Source organism: Crocuta crocuta, unplaced genomic scaffold (genome assembly GCF_008692635.1).
Source record: "Crocuta crocuta isolate KB4526 unplaced genomic scaffold, BGI_CrCroc_1.0 scaffold84, whole genome shotgun sequence".
Taxonomy (NCBI): domain Eukaryota; kingdom Metazoa; phylum Chordata; class Mammalia; order Carnivora; family Hyaenidae; genus Crocuta; species Crocuta crocuta.
Window position 1 is genome coordinate 7,622,739 of NW_027530213.1, and position 22,397 is coordinate 7,645,135.

General features: G+C 39.9%; 1 protein-coding gene across 1 annotated transcript in view; it reads left to right on the forward strand.

Annotated features, from left to right (window-relative positions):
• Nucleotides 1–22,397, forward strand: part of PAXBP1 (PAX3 and PAX7 binding protein 1) — a 34,159-nt gene that overhangs the window by 337 nt on the left and 11,425 nt on the right. The window contains exons 2-14 of the mRNA XM_077765510.1: nucleotides 1–183; nucleotides 1,638–1,766; nucleotides 5,995–6,171; nucleotides 7,527–7,748; nucleotides 8,297–8,400; nucleotides 9,392–9,609; nucleotides 10,139–10,328; nucleotides 14,258–14,381; nucleotides 17,665–17,764; nucleotides 17,852–17,967; nucleotides 19,793–19,992; nucleotides 21,069–21,213; nucleotides 22,122–22,243. The exon at nucleotides 1–183 is cut by the window's left edge and continues 38 nt beyond it. Of these exons, the coding sequence (XP_077621636.1) occupies nucleotides 1–183; nucleotides 1,638–1,766; nucleotides 5,995–6,171; nucleotides 7,527–7,748; nucleotides 8,297–8,400; nucleotides 9,392–9,609; nucleotides 10,139–10,328; nucleotides 14,258–14,381; nucleotides 17,665–17,764; nucleotides 17,852–17,967; nucleotides 19,793–19,992; nucleotides 21,069–21,213; nucleotides 22,122–22,243 (2,030 nt within the window). The remainder of the gene's footprint in view (nucleotides 184–1,637; nucleotides 1,767–5,994; nucleotides 6,172–7,526; nucleotides 7,749–8,296; nucleotides 8,401–9,391; nucleotides 9,610–10,138; nucleotides 10,329–14,257; nucleotides 14,382–17,664; nucleotides 17,765–17,851; nucleotides 17,968–19,792; nucleotides 19,993–21,068; nucleotides 21,214–22,121; nucleotides 22,244–22,397) is intronic.

Below are 22,397 nucleotides of genomic sequence, written 5' to 3' on the forward strand. Positions count from 1 at the left end.
AGTCGCTGCAGGCTCCGGGGCTGCCGCCGCCTTCCGCGCTGACCCCAGGCTCCGGGGCTGAGGCCGGGGGCTGCTTCCCGGGCGGCGCGGAGCCCGGCAACGGGTTGAAGCCGCGCAAGAGGCCGCGAGAGAACAAAGAGGTGCCTCGGGCCAGCCTGCTCAGCTTCCAGGACGAGGAGGAAGGTAGGTAACCGCCGCGCTTCGCGCCCCAGACCAGCATCCTACCCTGGGCCCCCACCTTTAGTCCCCGCGTTTCGTGGACGTCCTGCCCCCGCAGCCCGGAACCGAGCCCCCTCGCGCCCGACCTGCTGCACATCTTTCTCCGCCTCCGGCCTTCTGCTCCCGGCGGAGGACGCGTTCCCGCGCCGCCACCAGCCTTTTCTTAACAACCGCCTCCTCCTTACCGTCCTCCTGTGCATTTCTTACTCGTAGGGGTGGGAGCGCAGCTCAGTCTTTCCGAGTTTTTCAAGTGGAAATTCAGTATCCCCCGCCCTGGCGAGTGTGTTTCAGGGAAAACTTGAGTTTGGTACCCTGTCTGCTCTAGGCACGGCCTCCCGAGTCTTGTGCAGGTCCCTGTGCCCACGTCTCTTGGGGGATCGGTCCAGATAGGACCGATAGGGGACTAGGAAGGCTGGGTTAGTATGGCTTCCTACTTCTGGGAACAGAATCCCGGAGTTGAAGCTCCGGTTCCGAGTGACCTTGGGCCAGTCCTTTGCAATCACCAGCCTCTGCTAACGCGTGAAAATCAGTAGGGGTACAGATGTCTGGCTTTCTTCGCGTTGCTTTTTGGACAATGAAGAGAGACGGTGTCATAGTAATTTAAGGCCATTTATCCATTCGGATGTGAGCAGCCAGGCTGCTGTGGATATAGACTTCGGATCATAAATGAGCCTAAAATCATGACTTCCCAGCCAGTTGAGTGTGTGTTTATGAAAGCCAATTTTAAGTGCAGGTTATAAAAAAAAGACTTGACTTGTACATCTTATTGCATGTTGTTACAAGACGCTTTCATCTTTCCAGTAAAGTAGACAGTTGGTCTTTGGCCCCGTTTGCTTGAGAGGACTACAGCCAGATTTTTTTTTTTAACGCGGAAACTATTTGGTCAGATGTTTGCATTTGATTTTAAAGTCTTCGAATCGAAGATGGTGGATACCTACCCAAACTTATTTTTGAAAAGCGCTTTGCTTTCAGCTTAGTCTTGAAATAACATGTCACTTTGTGGTGAATATAGATGTACTCAGACTTGACAGCTCTGTAACCCAGAACCTTTTGAGTTTGGATGTTTTGTTTCAGATATGTTAATAATGCAGTAACTAAGTGCTTTTTTGATGGTTTTATTTTCCTCCTGGAATAGAGGACTTAAAAAAGATAATAGGATATATGAAAACTTCACACAGCTGCATGTGTTATGCCTTTTTAAACGTCTCAGATTTGTGTTTTATGAGGTTAATTTATGAAGCATACTTCAGGTTTTTGAGAGCCAGTGACAGATTTGGAAGAACTTCAAATTATGTAATGATTTGGGGTGTATGAGTATCTATTTGGATGACTGCGAAAAAGCACATATGATCTTGTGGAAGTTGGAAGGTACTGCCTGAAAATGGTTGCTACAGACATTATTTAATTTCTTTTTTAAGAAAATGAAGAAGTTTTCAAAGTGAAGAAATCAAGTTACAGCAAAAAGATAGTAAAATTGCTTAAGAAAGAATATAAAGAAGATCTTGAAAAATCAAAGATCAAAACAGAACTCAACTCATCAGCTGACAGTAAGTACCAAAGTAACAGTATTGGATTCTTTTGAAACAGCTAAATGAAAGCTCTTTTCCACAGGGATTGAATGATTTTGCTGTATGTATATGGTGAACTTGAACTTGCTCAGTTGACTGTTGTTGTTAAGGATCCAAAGTGGGTATGGATACAGTTCTGTTATTTAATTCTAACACAGTTGCACTGTAAATACATTTTTTAAGAAAAGGAATCATTCCCACTGGAATGTTTCAGCTGCAGTGCCTAAATCCTCTCCTAGTTTTTCTACTGGTGTTCAGACTGTTGTGGACCAGAGAAAAGAAGTGTCCCATTTAAACCCGAGGCACAGGTTTATTCCTGCTCAAGGAATAGTACGATGCACATTTTATAGAAACAAGTGTTCATTTTCTTTGGGGTATTTCCACAGTTGGTTTAATTCTTGGAGAATTTTTAGGAATGCCCTCATTGTAATGTTGAAATGCTTTCTCATGTAGCAGCTTTATCAGATACATGGATGAAGACTTCTCACTGCAAGGCCCCTGCCTACCCCGTATAGGCAGCTCTCACATCCTTTTACAACCGAAGCTTAAAAATTTTAGGCAGTTAATTTGTCTTGAGGAAAGTAGATCCATTATAATTTGCTGTGGCCTTGAGTTACTCCAATGCAAAGCCTTAGGGAAATCTTTTTATTCTGTGGAATTAAAGATAGAATTATTAGTTCGCGGGTTCTCAGCCACAGGCTTAATGTGGAAAAGTATGTCAGTATATCTAAAATGTACAGTCTGATTTTGGAGACAGCATCACTTAGATGTATAATTGGACCCTATGTTTAGCAAAATGTTCAATGAGTGGTTTACAGGGTAAGTGCACTTCTTTTTAGAGGCAGGGGAAGGAATGCCTCATAGATAAAGTGGAGTATGAAGCTGGTTTTTTTATCATTTAAATTCCAAAAGATGGGAGAGGGAAAGTATGGGTGTATTGTCAAAGATTCAGGTGCTTTAAGGCAAGACCAAGCACACCTGTCACAAGCAATGATTTGTAGAGGAAGTAGAGGTTTAGGGGGAAAGGTGCATTGTTGACAGATTGTGAACGATGTTTAGTGTCCAATAAGGGGTTTAGAGTTGCTTTGTTCAGTGGCTTGCCAGGATGGTGACATGATAAACGGCTTTTGAAACCTCAACCCGGTATTAGCATGCAGAATGGATTGGCACAAGGAGAGATTGGAGGCCTGAAGCAGTTTAAACTCAAGGGCCAGCTTTGATCCACTAATGGTGGGTTTAAAAAGGTCTCACTTGAGCGAGCCTGAGACTTTTCCTGACTCCGTGGAAAAATGTGAATGAGTTAAAAATGTTTGCTGTGGGTGTGGGAGAAGAAACGGAAAGAAAGGATTATTTGAGAAAAGTTTGTTCCAAGGGAAGAATTGGTAGCCTTGATTTTTGCTTTAGATGTTGGATTTAAGAGAAATAGTTAAATTTGACTTTTGTGTCATGGTGACTGAGAGAACAATTCCATATTCTATGCAGAAATAGGGAACGCAGGTGGGAGGAGGAGTATTTTTAGGGGAACCAATTATGTTGGAGTCTAGGAAACTCTTTTTTCCCCCAAATCTCTTGAGAACCAACTGTGTGCAGTGAAATAGTGCAAGAAAGGTCAGGAGAAGTGAGAAAGGACCATTTGCCGTTGGATTTAGAAATTGAAGCAAGTCTGAGATTTATGAGGCCGTCTCCTGTGACCCGTCTTCCACTTTCCCATAACTGATATCATACTTGCCAGATAACTTCATTAATGTCCTCCCCAAAGGTAGAGCCTGTGTGTTACAGATGGTCATCATTACCCTTGAACTAATGGCATTGTGGAGCTCTTTCATTAATCAGCTCACAATCCGCGAACTCTTTCTAGTGCAACTCTCCTTAGGCAGAGGTGCGTTAATCTCAAAATCAAGGTCCTGTCAACTTAGAAGACCTGTTTTTTGTGGTATTCCTAAAGTAATGGGTTTGCCTTTAAACTTGAATTTGTGTGAAAATAGCCAGTGAACAGTTGGACACAAAGGTTTAGATATGGTGCTTACTGAGATGTTTATTAAAACCAAAAGTAAACGGAATTGATGAGGGAGCAGCAGAAAGGAAAAATTTCTGAGGACCGAAGACTTCTAGCTGTAATAAGTGTACCCATAGAGAAGAGAATTTACTAAAGTGAATCATAAAGGCCAATGGAGAAGAGACAGGAAAATTTCCACAGGAGGGTACTCAGTTGTATGAAATCGTGCCCAAAGGGTCAGGAAAAGAAAGGCCCAAGGAGTGGCCATTGACAGGGTTGCTGTTGTTTTCTTTCTGGAGAAGGGAATCTGTCAAAAGAGACAAGTCCGTCAGTCAAGCTTTGTGTCTGTTTGGATGAAGATACCTCTTCTGCTAACTTGCTCAACACTGCTGTACGACTCAGTTGTAGCTGCAGCTGTTGGGTTAGCTGGTACGGGCGCTTGGGACGAGAGAAAGCAAAGGCCATTCACCTAGGTAGAGGCACACAGGTTGGTGACGAAGTAGGAGGTACAAGTCCACACTGCTTTCGCAAAGCTTGGCAGAGAAAGAAGTAGAGTACATTAGCTAGAGAGGCCGTTGCGATACCAAGAAGTTCTTTTGATAACGAGAAACCCTTGTCTGTAGATAGAAGAAAGGAGAAGGAGAGCCTGGTCAAATTCAAGGTAAAGAGAATGTTTGTGTGAGCGAGTTGCCTCTTGTGATAGTAGAAGAAATGGAGGGTACAAGAGGAGCCTAGAAGAAGGTTATTTGGCATCTCTTTTTATAAAGACATATGGAAGGATAATACGTGACCACCAACACAAATCCCACTGTCACCGTATTTTGCACTTGTGTGTGTTTAATCAGAAGTTGTATTTGCTCTTTTAGAATCTGCAGGAATCATTATCTGAATGTATCTGATCTAGTAGACCTTCTGGTTCTATTAAAAGCCATTGGTTTAGTGTGGGTTTAGAGTAGAACGAGATTTGGGTAGTGTTTGACTCTCATCTAACCATATCCATCTGATACAGTGAACTTTTAGTCTCTAGCATCAGGAAGCACTTCGGAAGGAAGGCTGTGGCTAATGAGATAGGATGGTAAATGAAAACACTAAAGAGCCTTAAACAGTGACCTAATTTTTAGTCAAGTGAAAAGTGTATGTATGAGGGAGTGGTATTCCTGAGGTTTTTATTTAGGGGAGTGGAATATGGTTTGAGAAGAATAGAGAATTTTTGAAACAGTTTTTGGGAGGGAAACATGCTAGGAAAACAATACAAAAATATCATATTTAGAATAAACTTTTACTATTTCATTATAGTCATTGTGCTGTAGTCTCTTGTGCGTCAGGTTCAGTGCTTTACAGTAAAAATTAATGCTGACTTCTGTGATTTTTGCCTGGGACTGATGGCGCAGTAGGACTAGTCATAAGAAAAGTAAACCCTATAAAGATAAGAGTGGTGAGTGGAGCCTCCTGGAAGGCAGTGGCAAGCAGTCTTGCAACTGGTCTGACGAATGTTCTGAGAATTAGCACTGAATTAGAGAACTTTCTGCTCTGTCCATTCGGCAGAGTATGGCCACTGTGCAGCTCCCTTCCTGGTTTACGGGTCGTTGTTTTAAGTGCTACGCAGTCTCTGACTTGTCTCTGTCTTAGCTGCAGATTCCCAGAAAGAGAATAAGGTTGTCTCTGTTTGGGTCACGGATCGACTCTTGAACATTCAGTCATGGCAATAGGGTCACAGCTGCATGGTGTGAATACGACTTTTGGATCTCACCCCTTCAGGTGACGGGTGACAGATAGTTATGAACTAAGAAGATAATCCTAATGTATTCATTACAGAGAGGTTTATTTGGTTCATAAGCATTTGTTCTTAGAAAGCTGTCTTAAATGGGTTTGGGGTTTAATGAAGTAATGCTTTAAAGAGATAGGAGCAGTACCAATGGGAGTTTAGAGGAAGAAACACTTAATTTTGATAAGCCAGTAAAATTTTGATGAAATTAACTCGAGATAGAATTGATTCGGGCCTCCAGTGCATCCCTGTGACCCCTATATTGTTTTTACTTCCTAGTTACTGCCTATTGTTGGATATTTCATTTTCATACACTCAGTGGTTTGTTTTTGATAAACAATTAAAACAACCCAAACCTAACGAAGTTGAGCCTATAAACGAATAAAAAGTGCCTTCTTAATTTATGCATTTTATTTAAAATTTTAATTACTTTTTCAAAAATGTAGACGAACCCCCTTTGGACAAAACAGGACACGTTAAGGACGCCAGTCAAGAAGATGGAGTTATCATCAGTGAACATGGTGAAGACGAGATGGATATGGAAAGTGAGAAGGAGGAAGAAAAGCCAAAAGCTGGTGGAGCTTTTTCAAATGCTTTATCTTCTTTGAATGTTCTCCGTCCAGGTGTGTACTTGCAGATACTTCTCAGAAATGAAGGAAGCCCTCGTGAATGGGCCGTGTGCAAAGATGGTTAAGGAAGGAGTTAGCTAAGTGGTGTTTCTTATGACACCTTGGTTTGCAGCCAACGTGTTTCCTTTTGCAAATAAAGTGAGAGAAGTAGAAACTTACAATTTTCCAGGTTCATTGTCAGGCACTTTTGTTATCCGAAGCCAATGTGGGACTTCAAGTAAATGGATAAATGGTACCTAAGTCTTTTTTTTTTTTTTTTTTCCTTCCTGTATTTCAGTTTAAGGCTTTAAGTTTTTTAGAAGTGCTACTAAAAGCAAAACTAATTGCAGGTAGTTTTATGCCCACACTTTGTTTCTTTCCTTTTACTTCTTTGTAGGAAATAATTGACAAATCTGTTTCCTGGGTAATTGACTTTTGAGTAAATAAATGCTTAGAAAAAATGTCTAACAGGAGAGAAACAGCTTAGTAAGTTGAGGTACATTTACATGATGGGATGTTACAAAGCTATTAAAACAACATTAGACAGGTAGCAAGGCATTATTTTTACTGTAGGTAAAAGGTCAGTTAGATAGTAGATTATGCTTTGTTCAGTGAATATTGTTAAACCGTTAAAAATTATACGTATGCCAAACGGCAACGTGGAAAAAAACTTACTGTGTTTTAACATGAAAAAAGAATTAAGTACAGTGTTATATATTCGGTATGTTTATAGGTGAACTGAAAACTATATTCAGGAGAAATGTACTATAAATCTAATAGTTTTTTAAGGTGAGCTTGTGGGCACCCTTTTAAAATTATCTGCTTTCCATCCAACACCCAGTGCTCATCCCAACAAGTGCCCTCCTCAAGGCCCATCACCCACTAATTTGACAATAAAACTATATTATAAAATATATATGTGTATATATAAAGATGGATAGGTAAAATGGTTATCTGCCTGTGTGTGTGTATGTATAAGTTCACCTTGAGGTCTTTCTGAAATAAAGTAGTATATAATTGAGAAAAAATTATCTGCTTTCTATTTTAGTATATGATTTGATTTACTTTTCCTTATTTCTTTAAAATGAAAAAAAAATTACAATTAAAATAAAGCCGCTGTGGTGGATCCCCCCTCTATATGTATTGCCATTATATTTATATATTTTTAGTGACTTTAGGGTTCTATTTAAGCTAATTAAAAATAAGTCAGTTGGGTTACAGGCATAAACAGGGAAAGGGCAGCTAGCGTTAGAATATCACTACGACGTGGCTCTCTTGGTGAGGTTATTTTACTGTTCATATTTTCAAGAAAATAAAAACTTTATACCCTAATACCATCATATTTTATAATCCTTACCACTTGCTTCCAGGAGAAATTCCAGATGCAGCTTTTATACATGCCGCAAGGAAAAAGCGTCAGATGGCCCGAGAATTAGGAGATTTCACTCCTCATGACAGTGAGCCTGGGAAAGGCCGCCTTGTTAGAGAAGATGAGAACGATGCCAGTGATGATGAAGATGATGATGAGAAACGTCGCATAGTTTTTTCTGTGAAAGAAAAGTCACAGAGACAAAAAATTGCCGAGGAAATAGGTAACTTGATTTAAACAAGACAGTAAGCCTGTTGCATTACTATGAAATATGATTTGATACTATATTCAGATTAGAAGTAACCCACATTTACTTAAGTATGTTTAGTGTTTGAGAGGTGTTTCTGCTTATCTACCAGTGTCTGACTGGAATTTTTTGAAAACTGTAGCATGACTGTGATAGCTCAGGTTTATTGAGCACGTCCTGTGTGGCCAGTGTTGTATTAAGCGCTTTACGTGTGTACATTTATACAATCAGCCTAACATTCTTTAGAGACTTTGAGGTTTTGTTCTTCCCTTTGTTGATTTGATGCCCAGCTCACAGAGATGAGGAAACCTTCCTAAGATGTTACTACTACATAATGCCTTTTGCTTCGAGGGAGACGGTGTGTAAGACAAGCAAGGGGTATTAAAGAAGAGGCGATCATAATCAACATTTTAGTAAAACAGTTAATACCAGTAGTTGTGCTTGATTTTTGTGAAGTATCAGGATTGCGTCTCTTCCCTCCCTGCTTTTCTGGGATTTAATTTTCCCCACTGCTGTGGCTGCAGGCATTGAGGGCAGTGACGATGACGCTTTAGTAACTGGAGAACAAGATGAAGAGCTCAGCCGATGGGAACAGGAGCAGATAAGAAAAGGAATTAATATCCCTCAGGTAAGAAGTGAAAGGTTAAGCTTCAAAAATAGAAAGTAAACAAAAAAACCTTTTTTTTGCCTGTGTTGTGAAATTACAAACGTATTGCCTATTGAATTGAATCTTTGTCCTTCATCCAACTAACATGATAAAGAAAATTATGTGAACTTACATATTCGATAAGCTTTTAGAAGAAACTTTTATCCTTTGCTACTTAACAGTGATGGAAAAATTTCTGGTTTCTTAGATCAGTGTTTCTCCAAGTGAGCCTCAGCCAGCAGCGGCAGTTGGGAGCTTGTGAGAAATGCAAATTCTCACCCTCTTGAGACCTAGTGGATGAGAAACTGGGTTGGGGGCCCAGCCACCACTCTCGGGTCGTCCTGGCACACACTGAATTTGACAACCACTGTTTAGATAAAATCTTTCTTTCCTGTATAGCTTATTGTTTCTGACCTTAAAAATTATTTTGTGGAAGATGGATTTCTCTGTAATGGGAAGACTTACTGAAAATCTTAGATGAAAAATCTCTTCCTCAGTAGTTACAACAACAGTTTTATTGAATTAAGTAGTACAGTGGAAGTGACCCATAAATGTAAACTATTTTTGTTCCTACTGTTTTGCCTGCATTCGGGCTATGTTGAGAAAATAGGGTATTTAGATGGCAGTTTCTAGTCTCTGCTGGTCTGTTTATTTTCTAACTATAACAAGTCATTTATTCTCTTCCATTGATAACATCATGGCCTTGGATTATTTTTTTATGTCCCTTCCAACCCCAACTTCCTTGATGTTCTGTTTTCCTGAAAATTATTAGAAATGAATTCAGTAATCCCTTAAGAGTTAGAATGTTCATCTTGTCCTAGTTTTACTTGATTTTGAAGAACTTTGCAATTATTTATTTCAATTAACGTACTGCTTGGAAAATGGCATATAATTTTTGCTGTTTGTTTTTGCTTTTTAATCTCAAAGTCATGATTAACTGCTGGTTTTCCTATATATCCCATTTCTTTTCTAGGTTCAAGCAAGCCAGCCCACTGAAGTGAGCATGTACTACCAGAACACTTACCAGACGATACCTTATGGTTCATCCTATGGCATTCCTTATAGTTATACTGCCTATGGATCATCTGATGCCAAATCTCAAAAAACAGATAATACAGTCCCTTTCAAAACTCCCAGTAATGAGATGACTCCCGTTACTATTGATTTGGTAAAGAAACAGCTTAAAGACAGGTAGGGCAGATCAACTTCTTAAAGACCTGTCCTAGCTTTCTGTTCCCTCCTCAGGCGACATGTAGTCTGGGGTAGCAGATGCAGAATATCGGCAAAGAAGATTCACTGGCCCACCTTCAAAAGCTAAACAGAAGATGACTTTCTACTTTGTTCTGCTCCCTTCTTGGATTACTTCTGTGGAAGCCTCGAAAAGTTATAAAAAATGCCACTCCATGATCTTGTTGAAGACAGATCTGAGTTTGTACCTCTTGGACTCTGAAAAAGTGTAGTCGAGATATGGGGGGAAAAGCGAAACAGATTTTGGTTAGCCCACCAAGTAACTTTATATGAAGTCTGTAAACTGCCGTTTTATTTTTATTTTTATTTTTATTTTTTTTGAGACAAAAGCAGTGCAGATGAAAAGATGCCACTCCAAGTATTTTTATATTTTAATAGTGGAACTAAATGCATTATTATAATATTGCAAGAGTCCTGACAGCATAGACTTTTGGATGTAAATGTGTTATATTTATCCTTTTGTGTTCCTAAGGTTGGACTCCATGAAAGAACTGCACAAAACAAATCGACAGCAGCATGAGAAACACCTGCAAAGCCAAGTGGACTCTACCAGGGCTATTGAGAGATTAGAAGGGTCTTCTGGGGGTATTGGTGAACGGTATAAATTTTTGCAAGAAATGCGAGGGTATGTCCAAGACTTGCTTGAGTGTTTCAGTGAAAAGGTAAGAATGCAAAAATATTAATCTCTTTGACTAAGGCAAAATTAGGGAGGTCTAGACAGTCTTGTAGAGATCATTTCTGTATTTCTCAGAAAATATCCACTGAGTTCAACTCTAGAAGTGAGGAAAAGCCATGCTTCATTTTCTTCACTTCATCAGCGGCATTCTGTCTTGGGGGCGGCATAATGGCTTTGTTGAAAACAAAAAAAGATAAAGCATGTTTAAATAAGACTTTGGCAAGTCCTCCTTTATACAGTGGTAGATTATTGGCCTGCCCTGAATTACTGGAATATGAGGGAGTCATCTGATGGAATTTTCTTTTGTATGGTTCAGGTCTAACCTTATCTTTAAACTGTTTCTGCAAGTAATTCCAAATGTGCATAGAGTCGCAAAATTTTATTAGGTTTTTTTGTTTTTAACTATAAAAGTTGGTCACCATGGCTGCTGATAGTTTTCATCTAAATAAGCCAATGCTTCATCCATTTCAGAAACCATCCATTGGTCATCATTTCTTTGAAGGTCTCATTTCTTCCAAGTTTTTTTTTTTAAGTATGCCTGTCACTTGGCACAGGTTTTTGCATTCTACTGTGCCGTTTATTTGCATTTTTTAAATTCACTGCACACAGTATCCCCTTCTCCAATGAACTCTTAGGGCTTTTTTTGTTGTTGTTTCTTTTTTTAAAGATAAATGCATTCAGTGCATTGGTTTATAAGCATTTGTGGACTTTGTATCTTTATCTTTAAAAAATAGTCTTTGAATATCCTGTCTCTAAACTTTCAAGTGATACAGGATTAGAAGGCACACTTTTCCCTTTTTCTAGCTGTGGTTTAGCATAGAATCTAAGCATAGCACGTTTAAAGGAGTATCTTAAGTTTTTATTATCTCTGTTGATTACTTCAATATGTGAAAGCCAGAGGTCAGCAAAGTACGTCTCTAGACTGTCTTCCTAATGGGACTTAAGGGTTCTAGCCAGTGTGTGGTCACATGCAGGCTGAGAGTGTTCACCGAGTCTAGGCTGTACGATTCGTCACGTTCTTATCACGTGATTTCTCAAGAAGCGGCTATAGTCTGAGCTAGGATATCCCTCGTGGCAGATCACTGGCTTAGGGCGACAAGTACAAGGGTGGGAGAGAAACAGAGGTTTGACTGCAGGGGGCTAGAGTCCAGGCGGGAAGTGGACGCAGGTGTCAGAGCTGGCACTTGTGTCCTTCCTGCTGATAGAGCCCTTTTGAGCCCAGTGAGCGAGACGGAAGCTGCTCTACTGACCGTCTCTGATGAGAGGAAGGGTTGTGGTCTTAAACCGCACTTTGTAAGTGAAGCTTGTCCCTGTGGAGTTTTTTCTGGAAGTATTGGAATCTTTGCATTAGAATTTACTTCAGTAAACTTACATACTTGTGACTGTAAACTTAATTCTTAAAAGTTGACAGTAATATGATACACTAGGTGATACCATATTTGAATTAAAGAGACTACTACCAGGACATGTAGTTCATATAGTTTTCAGTCACTATTTTAAAAACAGTTAGCAGGAGGCTATTGATCCCAATTCCTACGTTCCTAGAGCTGTCTACCTCAGAGCATGCTAGTTCTGTGTTAGAGTCACTTAGATCAGTGTCTTTGGAGATCTTAAATCTTGTGTAGTGTACCGTGACTACCTTAAAAAAACTTTTTTCATGTTTTATTTTTGAGAGAGACAGACAGAGCCTGAGTGGGGGAGGGCCAGAGAGAGAGAAAGGGAGACACAGCATCCGAAGCAGGCTCCAGCCTCTGAGCTAGCTGTCAGCACAGAGCCAGGCACGGGGCTCGAACCCATGAACTGTGAGATCATGACCTGAGTCGAAGTTGGACTCTTTACCGACTGAGCCACCTAGGTACCCCTACAGTGACTACAGTTTAATTAAAACAGAAGTAGATAATCCTTTCTTTGAAGGATGAGTATTTTATTTTATTTTGACATTTTCATACACACTGAGTTTTATTAAGAGACTGCTGGCTGGGTTAATGATGTCATAAATTGTCACCTTGGAAATATTTAGGACTAATTAGACACATTTGAATATTCATTTTAGTTATACTATAAAAGTTTATTTCAGAGTAAGGCCATAGAAAGATAAACATCTGTTTGGTTTTTTTCTGTTTTGTTACAGAAGTTTAAGCAGTTTGAATTTAGATTTTTTTAATTGTTTGAAAATCATTTTAACTTTCCGTCTTTTTTTTACCCTATGGTCCTCTTTCTTGTGTTCTTCGCCTTAAATTTGGTCTTGAAATAATAATAGTCCAGAACAATTTTGAGTTTGGAGAGGGTAAAGAAATTGTCATGGTGCATACTCTTAAGACAAGTCAATATCGTTAAGAAACCTGAAAGAGCTGAAAATGCGTTTTAAGGTTTTTATTCTCAGAATATTCTTAGCTTTATTGAAAGGCATTCTAAGGACCTAAACAGAAAATTACATTATCAGATTTTTTAACTGTGAATTGAATAATTAAATTCTGTCCGATGCTCCCTGAGGTGTGTCCGTCTCCCGCTACAGGACTGTCGGCTATCTCCAGGATGGACAGAACGCACCTTAGCTACACAGGCACCTGTGTCTTCTGTCCTGTGGGGCGGGGGGGGTGAAAGCATAAGGGGTGGGGAAGCGTAAGTCACAGTAACGCAGCATTAATTGCTTTAAAAAAAATTACTCATCGTAAGTTTTAAAAATGGAGTCTGTGGGCTCAGTTGCTTAAGATAATCAGTGCTGATCTGGGGACCTTGTTGCCTGTGGTGTGGCACAGTCGAAATTAAAATAACTCCATTGGTTTGATCTTTCTGGGAACATTTGCTGCTTTTGCAATGGGATCATGCAAGTGTATAAAATTGCTTTTTTACAGACATCTTTGAATCCCACCTGCCTTTTTTTATTTTCCATTTGCAGTCTGTTCAGTTCAGGAAGCTGATATCACACTTGGTGCCAGTGTTCCCAAACTCTAAATAATGTGTTTTCCATTTGCACTAACCATCAGGAAACTAGAATTTCTGGTTTCCTCAGGTATGTGTAGTGGTCATTAGTGTTTTGTGAAAGTTGCATAGCGTTTGGTTGTAATATAAGATATTGATAAAGAGAAAGTTTTGTTTTTTCTTTTTAAGTTAGGTTTCATCCTGTAAGCTTTTGTACTGTGTGTGAACCAAGTGAATGCTTATCTGTGGATATGAACCTGGAAAAATTCATGGAGTTTGTAAACTGATAATTCATGTGAGGAATTTTAATATTTTTACGACAAAGTACGCAAAAGTACAGACACTTAATAGGAAGAGCTTTCTAAGTCTGAGATACTGATTTTAGGTTAGTGAAAGCTAGAAATTTTACTTGCCTACTCATGGAAATGGATGCAGTTCACATGGAAGAATGTGTAATCAAGCTGCAGTGTAGTGTGATGTGCCCATAAGGTGCGTGGTGCACACGAGTGACGGAGCAGTTTATGTGTCCAGAGTTGGGCAGTTTGCACACTCCCAGTCTTACCTGCGCATGGAGCCCTTGCAGTTTCTTGGTATTACACAGCAGTAGTGGCTTATTTTGAGCTACACAAATTCTGAGGTAGATCATGCTGCTGAAAATCAAAAGTGGACTTTAAAAGACTTGCAAGTACGTTCTGAAAGAAAAGCACTACAATATTGACATTTCTTTACTTGCTCTCTACTAATACCGAAGTGTTAAGTTTCCTAACCGAACTTTTACTCCAGTAACTAGGCACCGGACATTGTAGCCCTATATGTGGATTAAAAGAAGAGATGTTGCCTAAACTTCGTAATTGCTATTTGTGTCCCATTGGGAGTTCATAATCATTCTGTCCATAGAGGGTACTTTTTCAGAAACCCGGAAATAGTATGGAACCCTCAAATAAGTAAGCAACTGAAGAGTTTGGTGTTACGGAGTGTGTTGTATTTTTACAGGTGCCACTGATTAATGAACTTGAATCAGCAATACATCAGCTGTACAAACAGCGAGCTTCCCGCCTTGTCCAAAGACGACAAGATGATATTAAAGATGAATCTTCGGAGTTTTCAAGCCATTCAAGTCAGTCCATCTTGAAGGTTTTTATTATTCATTAAACAACCTTGTTTACTTAGTGCAGCCTAATTGAGAATCAGAGAGCTTAGCTTTTTTCTTTTTTTAAAACAAGCACATTTCCTTGCCCTTGCGTCAGGTAGTTCTAAAACTTGTAACGGCACATACTGGATTGTGTTTAAGGAAACACAGCTTCACGAAGGAGCTCAAAAACATGCACTGATACTCTTGTCGATCTTAACTCTTTCTTTGGACCTATTTTTTCATTCTTTAGAGTATAGAGAAGACATGAGTATTTTATCTTAAGACAACTATCATTGGGCTCTAATTGATCTTCCCCCCATTTCATCCTGTTTGTAACACCAGCACAAATGCTGTTGTTGGAAAGATTCTGGTTTAGAGACTGGGAGATTTTGAAGAGGAGAGAAGGGGTTTTAATTACATAACAAACAATACCACTCCAAGATTAGGGGATTTTTGAACATCACGCCTCAGAAAAGCAAAAATTTTTTATTCTCTAGTTTGCCTTTTATAGTGGGTTTTTTAGTGAGTCAGTTGAGTCCTACAGTTTTTGAAATTTTAATATAAAAATTTAGAAATTCTGTTTCTATTCCTTTCATTATAATATGTGTTATGGAAAACCAGAATTAATCAGAAACCTCTTCTTCAGTAGCTTAGCTGAGGCTCTTGAACCAGATGTTTCAAACCTTTTAATTCCACATTTCCATTGTGCTCCATATTCTTGGGTATTCTAAGAGGACTTTTCCTAGCATGGATTTCTTATGGCTTCTTTTTATCATCTCTTTGTTCCCTATGCCAGCAGTTTTGAATGGAAGCGTGCATCAGAATTACCTGGGGTATTAATTTACAGTGCAGGTTTCTTGGGCCTATCCCCAGAGGTTTTTGCCCGGTCTTGGATGGTGACAGCATCCTCATGTGGAGCAACCACTCCAGGTGATCCACGTGCAAAGGCCCCTAGTGTTACTCTTTCTGAAACCAACGCCTTGTCAAACAGGGGCTCTTTTAAATTTGATATTGGATCCCAGAGAAAACATCCTGTGTTCGGGATGGGTTTTAGGGCATTATAAAGAGGTGGTGGTATGGCCCTCAGAGCTTTGACCTTTCTGTTTTTGCCACACGAACTTAAATTGGATCATTGCCATATTGGGCACCTAGGTGACTAATGCAGCCCTTCCAGATCACTTTTGATGCAGACAGAACCAGATTTCTGGGGCAGAGTACAGGTAACCATTATACCTAGGAAGGGAAGTTAGTCCTTTTTAAGTTAAATGATTTGTATGGGCTGTGCATTTCATCAAATACCTTTTTCTGCCTATAATCTGTTATTTATAACTTGGAGCTGTTTACTTACACAGAATTAGAAGTAAAGATTGAATGATGTGTATTGATTAGAGTACTGCCCTAGAGGGGAGTATTCCTTAATTGTCAAAGGTTTGAGAAAAACCACGTAGGACGCTAAAATACAGCTTGTGTTTCTGATCTTTTTTTAAAGAAACAAAAAACCCCACAATTCATCTGTTGAAATTTGTGAACACTTACCACGGTTATGGCATACAGTTCTTAGAGAAGTGAAGGAGGAGGCTATCACTTGAGTCATCTGCTCATATCTCCTTTAATGTCATATAGAATCTATAAAGGTAGAGACATTTTAAGTACTTATAGTAATGAATATTCTTTACAGTATTTCTTCAATGAAGGAGACCTCTTAGAGATGGGAATCACTTCTGTAGATTGGGGCTTTAGCTGTTTGTTCCCTTTTGGTGTGGTGAATTCACAGTTGAGGTAGAACAGGGGCATCTTTCTTGTTTATCGTGTTCATCTTTTCAGTTGCTGAACTCTGGAACATACTTCCTGATATCAGAGCTATTTTGAAATATGAATGAATAACTCAAGGCAACTTTTAAAAATAATAGGGTCTGAGGTAGTTAGGATACACTGAAGTAGGGGGCTAATTTTGGGGTTTGTATTTTCTTCTGCTGCTGTTGGCGGCACATCTCTGATATCAGGGAAAAACAAATTCAAAAGCCTAAAATTGATGTCTTTTATTTTATGTATGACTTTCTTCACATCTTATCCCTTGGCTTATTTGCTTCTATTACTATCTGTGTTTTATAGAGTATCTTCATTAAATGTAGAATTGAGGAAAGTGTTGCAGATAGATGTTTCCCCCACGCCTTCTACCCTAGGCAGGAGATTAGAGGCCTGTTCACTGGAGGAGCAGAATGGGTCCAGAGGAAGCTCGAGACACTAACTACTGGGAGGCTGCAACAGAAAAGTTGACTTTCTCCCCAGTGATCGGATGGAGATGCCTCTGTGAGGTTCCTCCCACCTTTGTCCACAGAACTTGTAGGCTCCTTCTTTCACATGAGGTAGTTAAGGGTCATCAGAGAGCAACACAAGCAATAGAACCAAAGGGACCGAGGAAACCAAGACAGTGCAGGTGTCAGAAGAAAATGTAAAATATAATGGATATCCTTTAAGAGATAATAGGATGTGCCCTACATGGAACACGAGGAGAAGATGCTAAAGAGAAGGGAGTATTACGAGAATAAGAACCATCTCTTAGAAATTATAAATATAGTAGCTGAAATATAAATTAAATTGGCAGGTTGGAAGGTAAACTAGAAAATTGCCCTATAGAGTTTTAAAAAAAGAGACAAAAAATAGGTAAAAAAGGGAATAATTCTGCTTTGAAAGAGTTTGTTCTAGAAAGTGTAAGTTGGTCCTGTTCAGACGTGGGTTTCAGTCTACATGTTGATTCTGCCCTTGTTCTAAAAATAGAGAATGTCTACACAGCAGAATGGGAATAAATGGAATACATTCTCAAACTCCTAGAACAAAGCTGTTTTCTCATCCTTCCTACCCAGGATTTCTTTTCTGTCATATCATTAGCCATGTGATGCTTAACTCCTTCCTTAAGAAAGTAATCTATAATTTTCCCTTTGCACAGGTAATTTTGGTTTTTAATTTATTTGGTCATCATGCTAGCATCTACTAGTTCTATTACTTAGATATAAAAATAGTGATTAAGCCCATTTGTATTTACATAGGGTTGTTGAACTCTCCATTTGTTTTTTCTACTCCTTTTCATGGGAACACAGAATAATACTGAGATTTGCTCTAAACTAGAAAACTATCTGGTTTACCAGTTACTGTGGAGTCCTGCTGTTGAGATTAGCAAACGGTCTGTCATTATGGCTTATTCTGTGCAAACTCTTTCCTCAAGATTGCTGAAGGAAGGCTTTTAATTTTCACCGTTGTTGTTTTACAGATAAAGCTCTGATGGCACCAAATCTCGATTCCTTTGGGCGAGATCGGGCACTGTATCAAGAGCATGCAAAACGTAGGATTGCAGAACGGGAGGCCAGGAGGTAAATCTAAAACCGCTTGCTGTCGGGTGCTTTGCAGAGGGAGGAGTCTCTTGTGTCCGGTTTGGGAACTTGCTGCTTGTTGTTTAGGACGCGTCGTAGACAAGCCAGAGAGCAGACCGGTAAGATGGCAGATCACCTCGAAGGCCTTTCCAGTGATGACGAAGAAACTTCTACAGATATTACCAACTTCAATCTGGAAAAAGGTTAGGCATTTATTTGGAAATGAGATTTCATCACCGGTTTGGTTTCTGCTTGGGTGTGGTTTTACTGTGCGATGGTCTGCAAGTTTCGTGGGCTCTGCATTATCATTAGCTACTTTTTCCTTCATTGTAAGAACACGCGCCCATTTTTATTAACTGAATATCATGATGAATTCTCAAAAATAGCGGTGACACCTTGTCTTGGAGTTTAGTTAGTACTTGCATAATAAAATGATATTACTCTCCAGAATTGTAGGATTTTAAGTGACCAAAAAAAAAAAGTCAGATTCTAGGCTAGCCCTAACAGCCTCTCCTGGAGAGGCAGAGCTGGGCAGCAGAACACTCAGCCCTGAGAGAAACTCCTGATTTGGGGAGTCCTGAATAATTACAACCCAAGAGGAGTAGTTAGTACTATTATGTGCCAGGCATTTCTAGAAGAATCTTTATTTCCCACCATTGGTTGTGTTTATTCCGAATTATGTCGGCTTAGGCCATTTGGAATTTCATTGAAAAAGCTTATTTTTCTCCCCCCTTTTTATAGTGAATATTTTTAAACATATAGAAACTGGAAAGAATAGCAGTGATCCCATGTGCTTTTCACCCAGATCCAACAATTCTTATCAAACCAAGTTTGCCTTAACTTTTTGGATGTGTGTGTATGTGTGTGTGTGTGTGTGTGTGTGTGTATTGCCGAACCATTTGAAAGTGGCCTGCAGACATCATGATACTTTTCTTCATACACCTGAGCATGTTTAACTGAAAGTTCTTAATATTAGGTCTATTTAGCAGCAGCTCCCCAAAAATAAAACTCTTGGGACTGTTTTTGTGGGTTGTTGTGTCTTTTTCACACTAGGATCCACATGAGATTTCATGCCTTGCATTTGGTGGTTATATTTTTTCCCTAGAGTTAATTATTGTCCATGAGTACCTTACACATACACACACCCCCATTATTTGTTTAAAGCACTAAGGTTTTGAAGAGACCAGGTTACTTACCTTGCAGAACTCCCTACATTTTAAATTTGTTTCCTCATGGTATTAATTTGTTTTTCCATTTACCGTGTTTCTATGGAAACTGACATTTAGGTCTGAAGACTTGATTAGATTCAGGTTAAGCTTTTGTTTTGGCAAGAATACTTCATCCAGGATGCTGCTGCTTATTGCAGAATAGGAGATGACAAATGTTAGATTGTCCCACTATGAGTGATGGTAAGATCCAGCTGGAGAAGTAGGTTGTCACAAATTAGGTCCCTCCATGATAAAGATTCCCTTTTCCCGAGTCATCAGCGGCATCAAATAACTTTTCACCTAAAGATGTAGCATCCATTGCTGATACTTGTCTGTGTCAAGTATACCATAGGTGACTGCTTCCTGTAGTCACCAACAGACCTTGAAAGAAGTGGTAATGATAATTCACTGATCGTGATGCACTTCTGATATTTATACCGTTGATTTGTGGACCGAAGAGCTAGGAGCAAAGTTTGTATCTCATGAGGTTACAGTTAATTTACTGTAGTAACTGAAACGTGATGACTTGTTGGGAGACAGGTGGTATTTAACTGAACTCTAGTAACAGGAAATGGCTCACATGGGAACTGTAAGACCGACTGCCTGGACTCTGGTTTGCAGAACAGACATTTGAAACCTAAACTTCTGTTTCTCCTTTCTGTTAAATTGCAATTAAGAATTATGCCTCTATTAACGAGCCTATCTGACCGATACTCAGGCTGCAAAGAAGATGTGGAAAATACTGAATTCTGAATTTTCTGCCACATTTTAAATTATCTCTCTTTCTGGGGTTTTTGTTTGTTGTTCTTGTTGTCTTTAGATCGCATTTCAAAAGAGTCCAGCAAGGTTTTTGAAGATGTCCTTGAAAGTTTCTATTCAATCGACTGTATTAAATCCCAGTTTGAAGCATGGCGTTCAAAATACTATACGTCCTATAAGGATGCTTACATCGGCCTTTGTTTGCCAAAGCTGTTCAACCCCCTCATACGGCTGCAGCTTCTCACTTGGACTCCTCTTGAGGTGAGTGGCTTGTGTCACTGTTTGAAAACAATATAACATGATGCCTGGGTAATTTTAATCTCAAAGCTAGAGATGTAAGCTTGAGCAAAATGCTGTTCAGGGGAGGTAAGGCACAGGGCTGTAATACAAATTCAGCTGGGTATAGAGTCATGATCTTTTCTTTTATCTCTATTCCTTTTCAAGAGGGCTGTTTATTACTTTCAAGTTTATGCAGCCCTTTTCTCGATCAACTAAAGTTGAAAGTAGTGATACTGGGGTATGTACGTGAATGAACAATAAGAACTTGGTCCTTTGATCCTAGAAAAACTTAGAACCTTACGGGAAAGATTAGTAGGGAAGGTGTGAAATGACCTGAACTAAATGGGTGATCATGGAAAATGTGGAGGATAAGACAAATTGATACATTTAGGAGGTGCAATTAGTAGGACCTTTTGGCCTGGGAGATCTATGAGGGAAGAGACTAGCATTACCTGTATGTGTTCAGTGGTCACGTTCAAGAGAGAGTTTCGGAAGTTCCCACCATGTGGACGGAGCCATGGGCATGAATGAGATGGGCTGGGTTGAGGGTGTAAACTGTAGGGAAAAGAAGGCTGAGGTTGCTCCCTGGAAACAACTGAAAAAGCTGTGAGCCTTGGGAACCGTTCAGCCGCCAGCTCCCGTTGCTCCGGGCCAGGCCTTTGCGGAGTTTCACCCTGGGCACGTGTGTCTTGGTAAACGGCAGAGGCTCAAGGCGACTCGTGTGTGCTTCACAGTTCTTTCTCCGGGTAGCTCCCCACTGGGTCCCGCAGCTTCCGGCTGCCTCAGCCTCCTCAGACTCCACCTGTGGTCTCCACAGCTGAGCCAGACTGCTCCGCTCTCCCCTACCAGGGGCCCCTCATTTGATTCTCTGTTTTCAGGGGTCCTAGTCCCGTCCTGCCTGTGGTCCACGGTCTGAAAACAGAGGTTTCAAAGATCTTGTTCAGTTTTCCGCTGTTAATGACTGAAGGTTAAGTCCTGTTCCTGTTCTTCTTATCATGGCCAGAAGCAGAAATGGCAACTATGGTAAATGTGTAGCTTTTAATATTCTTTTTTTCTAGGCAAAATGTCGTGACTTTGAGAATATGCTGTGGTTTGAATCTTTGCTGTTTTACGGTTGTGAAGAACGAGAGCAAGAGAAAGACGATGTCGATGTTGCGCTATTGCCTACAATCGTGGAAAAGGTGATTCTGCCCAAACTAACAGGTAGGGGTTTCCGAATCCGAATTGAACAGCTGAACACCTTGGGTTTTCAAATCTGTTTTGAAGAGTTTTTAACCAGAGTGTGCTTCCTCATAGAAGTGGTATTACAAACAATAAAATAACCCTCTGGCCCCAAGAAGGCTAAAGGGTAGATGTCTCTTAACCTAGTACTTGAAGACGACTTTGGGGCAAGCCTGGTGGTGGAGGCAGTAATTGATCCATCTGCGCATTTTAGAGACTTGTAAAGACTCTGAGGCAAAACTGAATATGTAGTTTGAGGAGGGTGGTGGATATGCATTTTCCTGGGGAGCAATTTCATTACTTCTGCCAGTCTCTCAAAAAAAAATTAGGAATCATTGGTATGGAAACCTATTTAAAATGTTAAAAATAGGGGCACCTGGGTGGCTCAGTCTGTTAAGTGTCCGACTTCGGCTCAGGTCATGATCTCATGGTTCGTGGGTTCAAGCCCCGAGTCAGGCTCTGTGCTGACAGCTCAGAACCTGGAACCTGCTTTGGATTCTGTGTCTCCCTCTCTCTCTGACCCTCCCCTGCTCACACTGTCTGTCTCTCTCTCAGAAATTAAAAAAAAAAATTAAAAAATAACATAAAATATTAAAAATAAGTTTCAAATTTAGTTGTGGATTCTTGATGCTGAGACACCTAGGATTTAGAAATCTGCCCCTTTATTGTCACCGAGCAGCAGAAAATAGAACGAATCTGTGCCTCCCACCTTTGCCTGATCCTCAGTTAAGAGGACAATGAAGACTGGAGCTTGTTATGCTTTCTCTCTCTGAGAGAGAGAGAGAATAAACCAGGATTGGCATTGATAACTTGAAGACTGTTTGACAGCAGATTTAAGTCCTTTGCAATCGATGTCCGTGTCTCAACACAACTTACTTTTCTCTTAATAGTAATAGCTGAAAATATGTGGGACCCTTTTTCTACAACGCAGACTTCAAGAATGGTTGGAATTACACTCAAATTAATAAATGGATACCCTTCAGTAGTGAATGCAGAAAACAAAAATACACAGGTAATTTAATTCTTTGTTTCAGTGAATAAAAGTTTTTCCCTCCCCTCTCCTTTCAAAAAGGAGCGAGAGTTTAGGGATGCGTGGTTATGTTCGAAGCCTTGCCAGAAAATCTGATTCCCTCAGGTTATCTGGTCCCTTATGGCCTGAAATATAC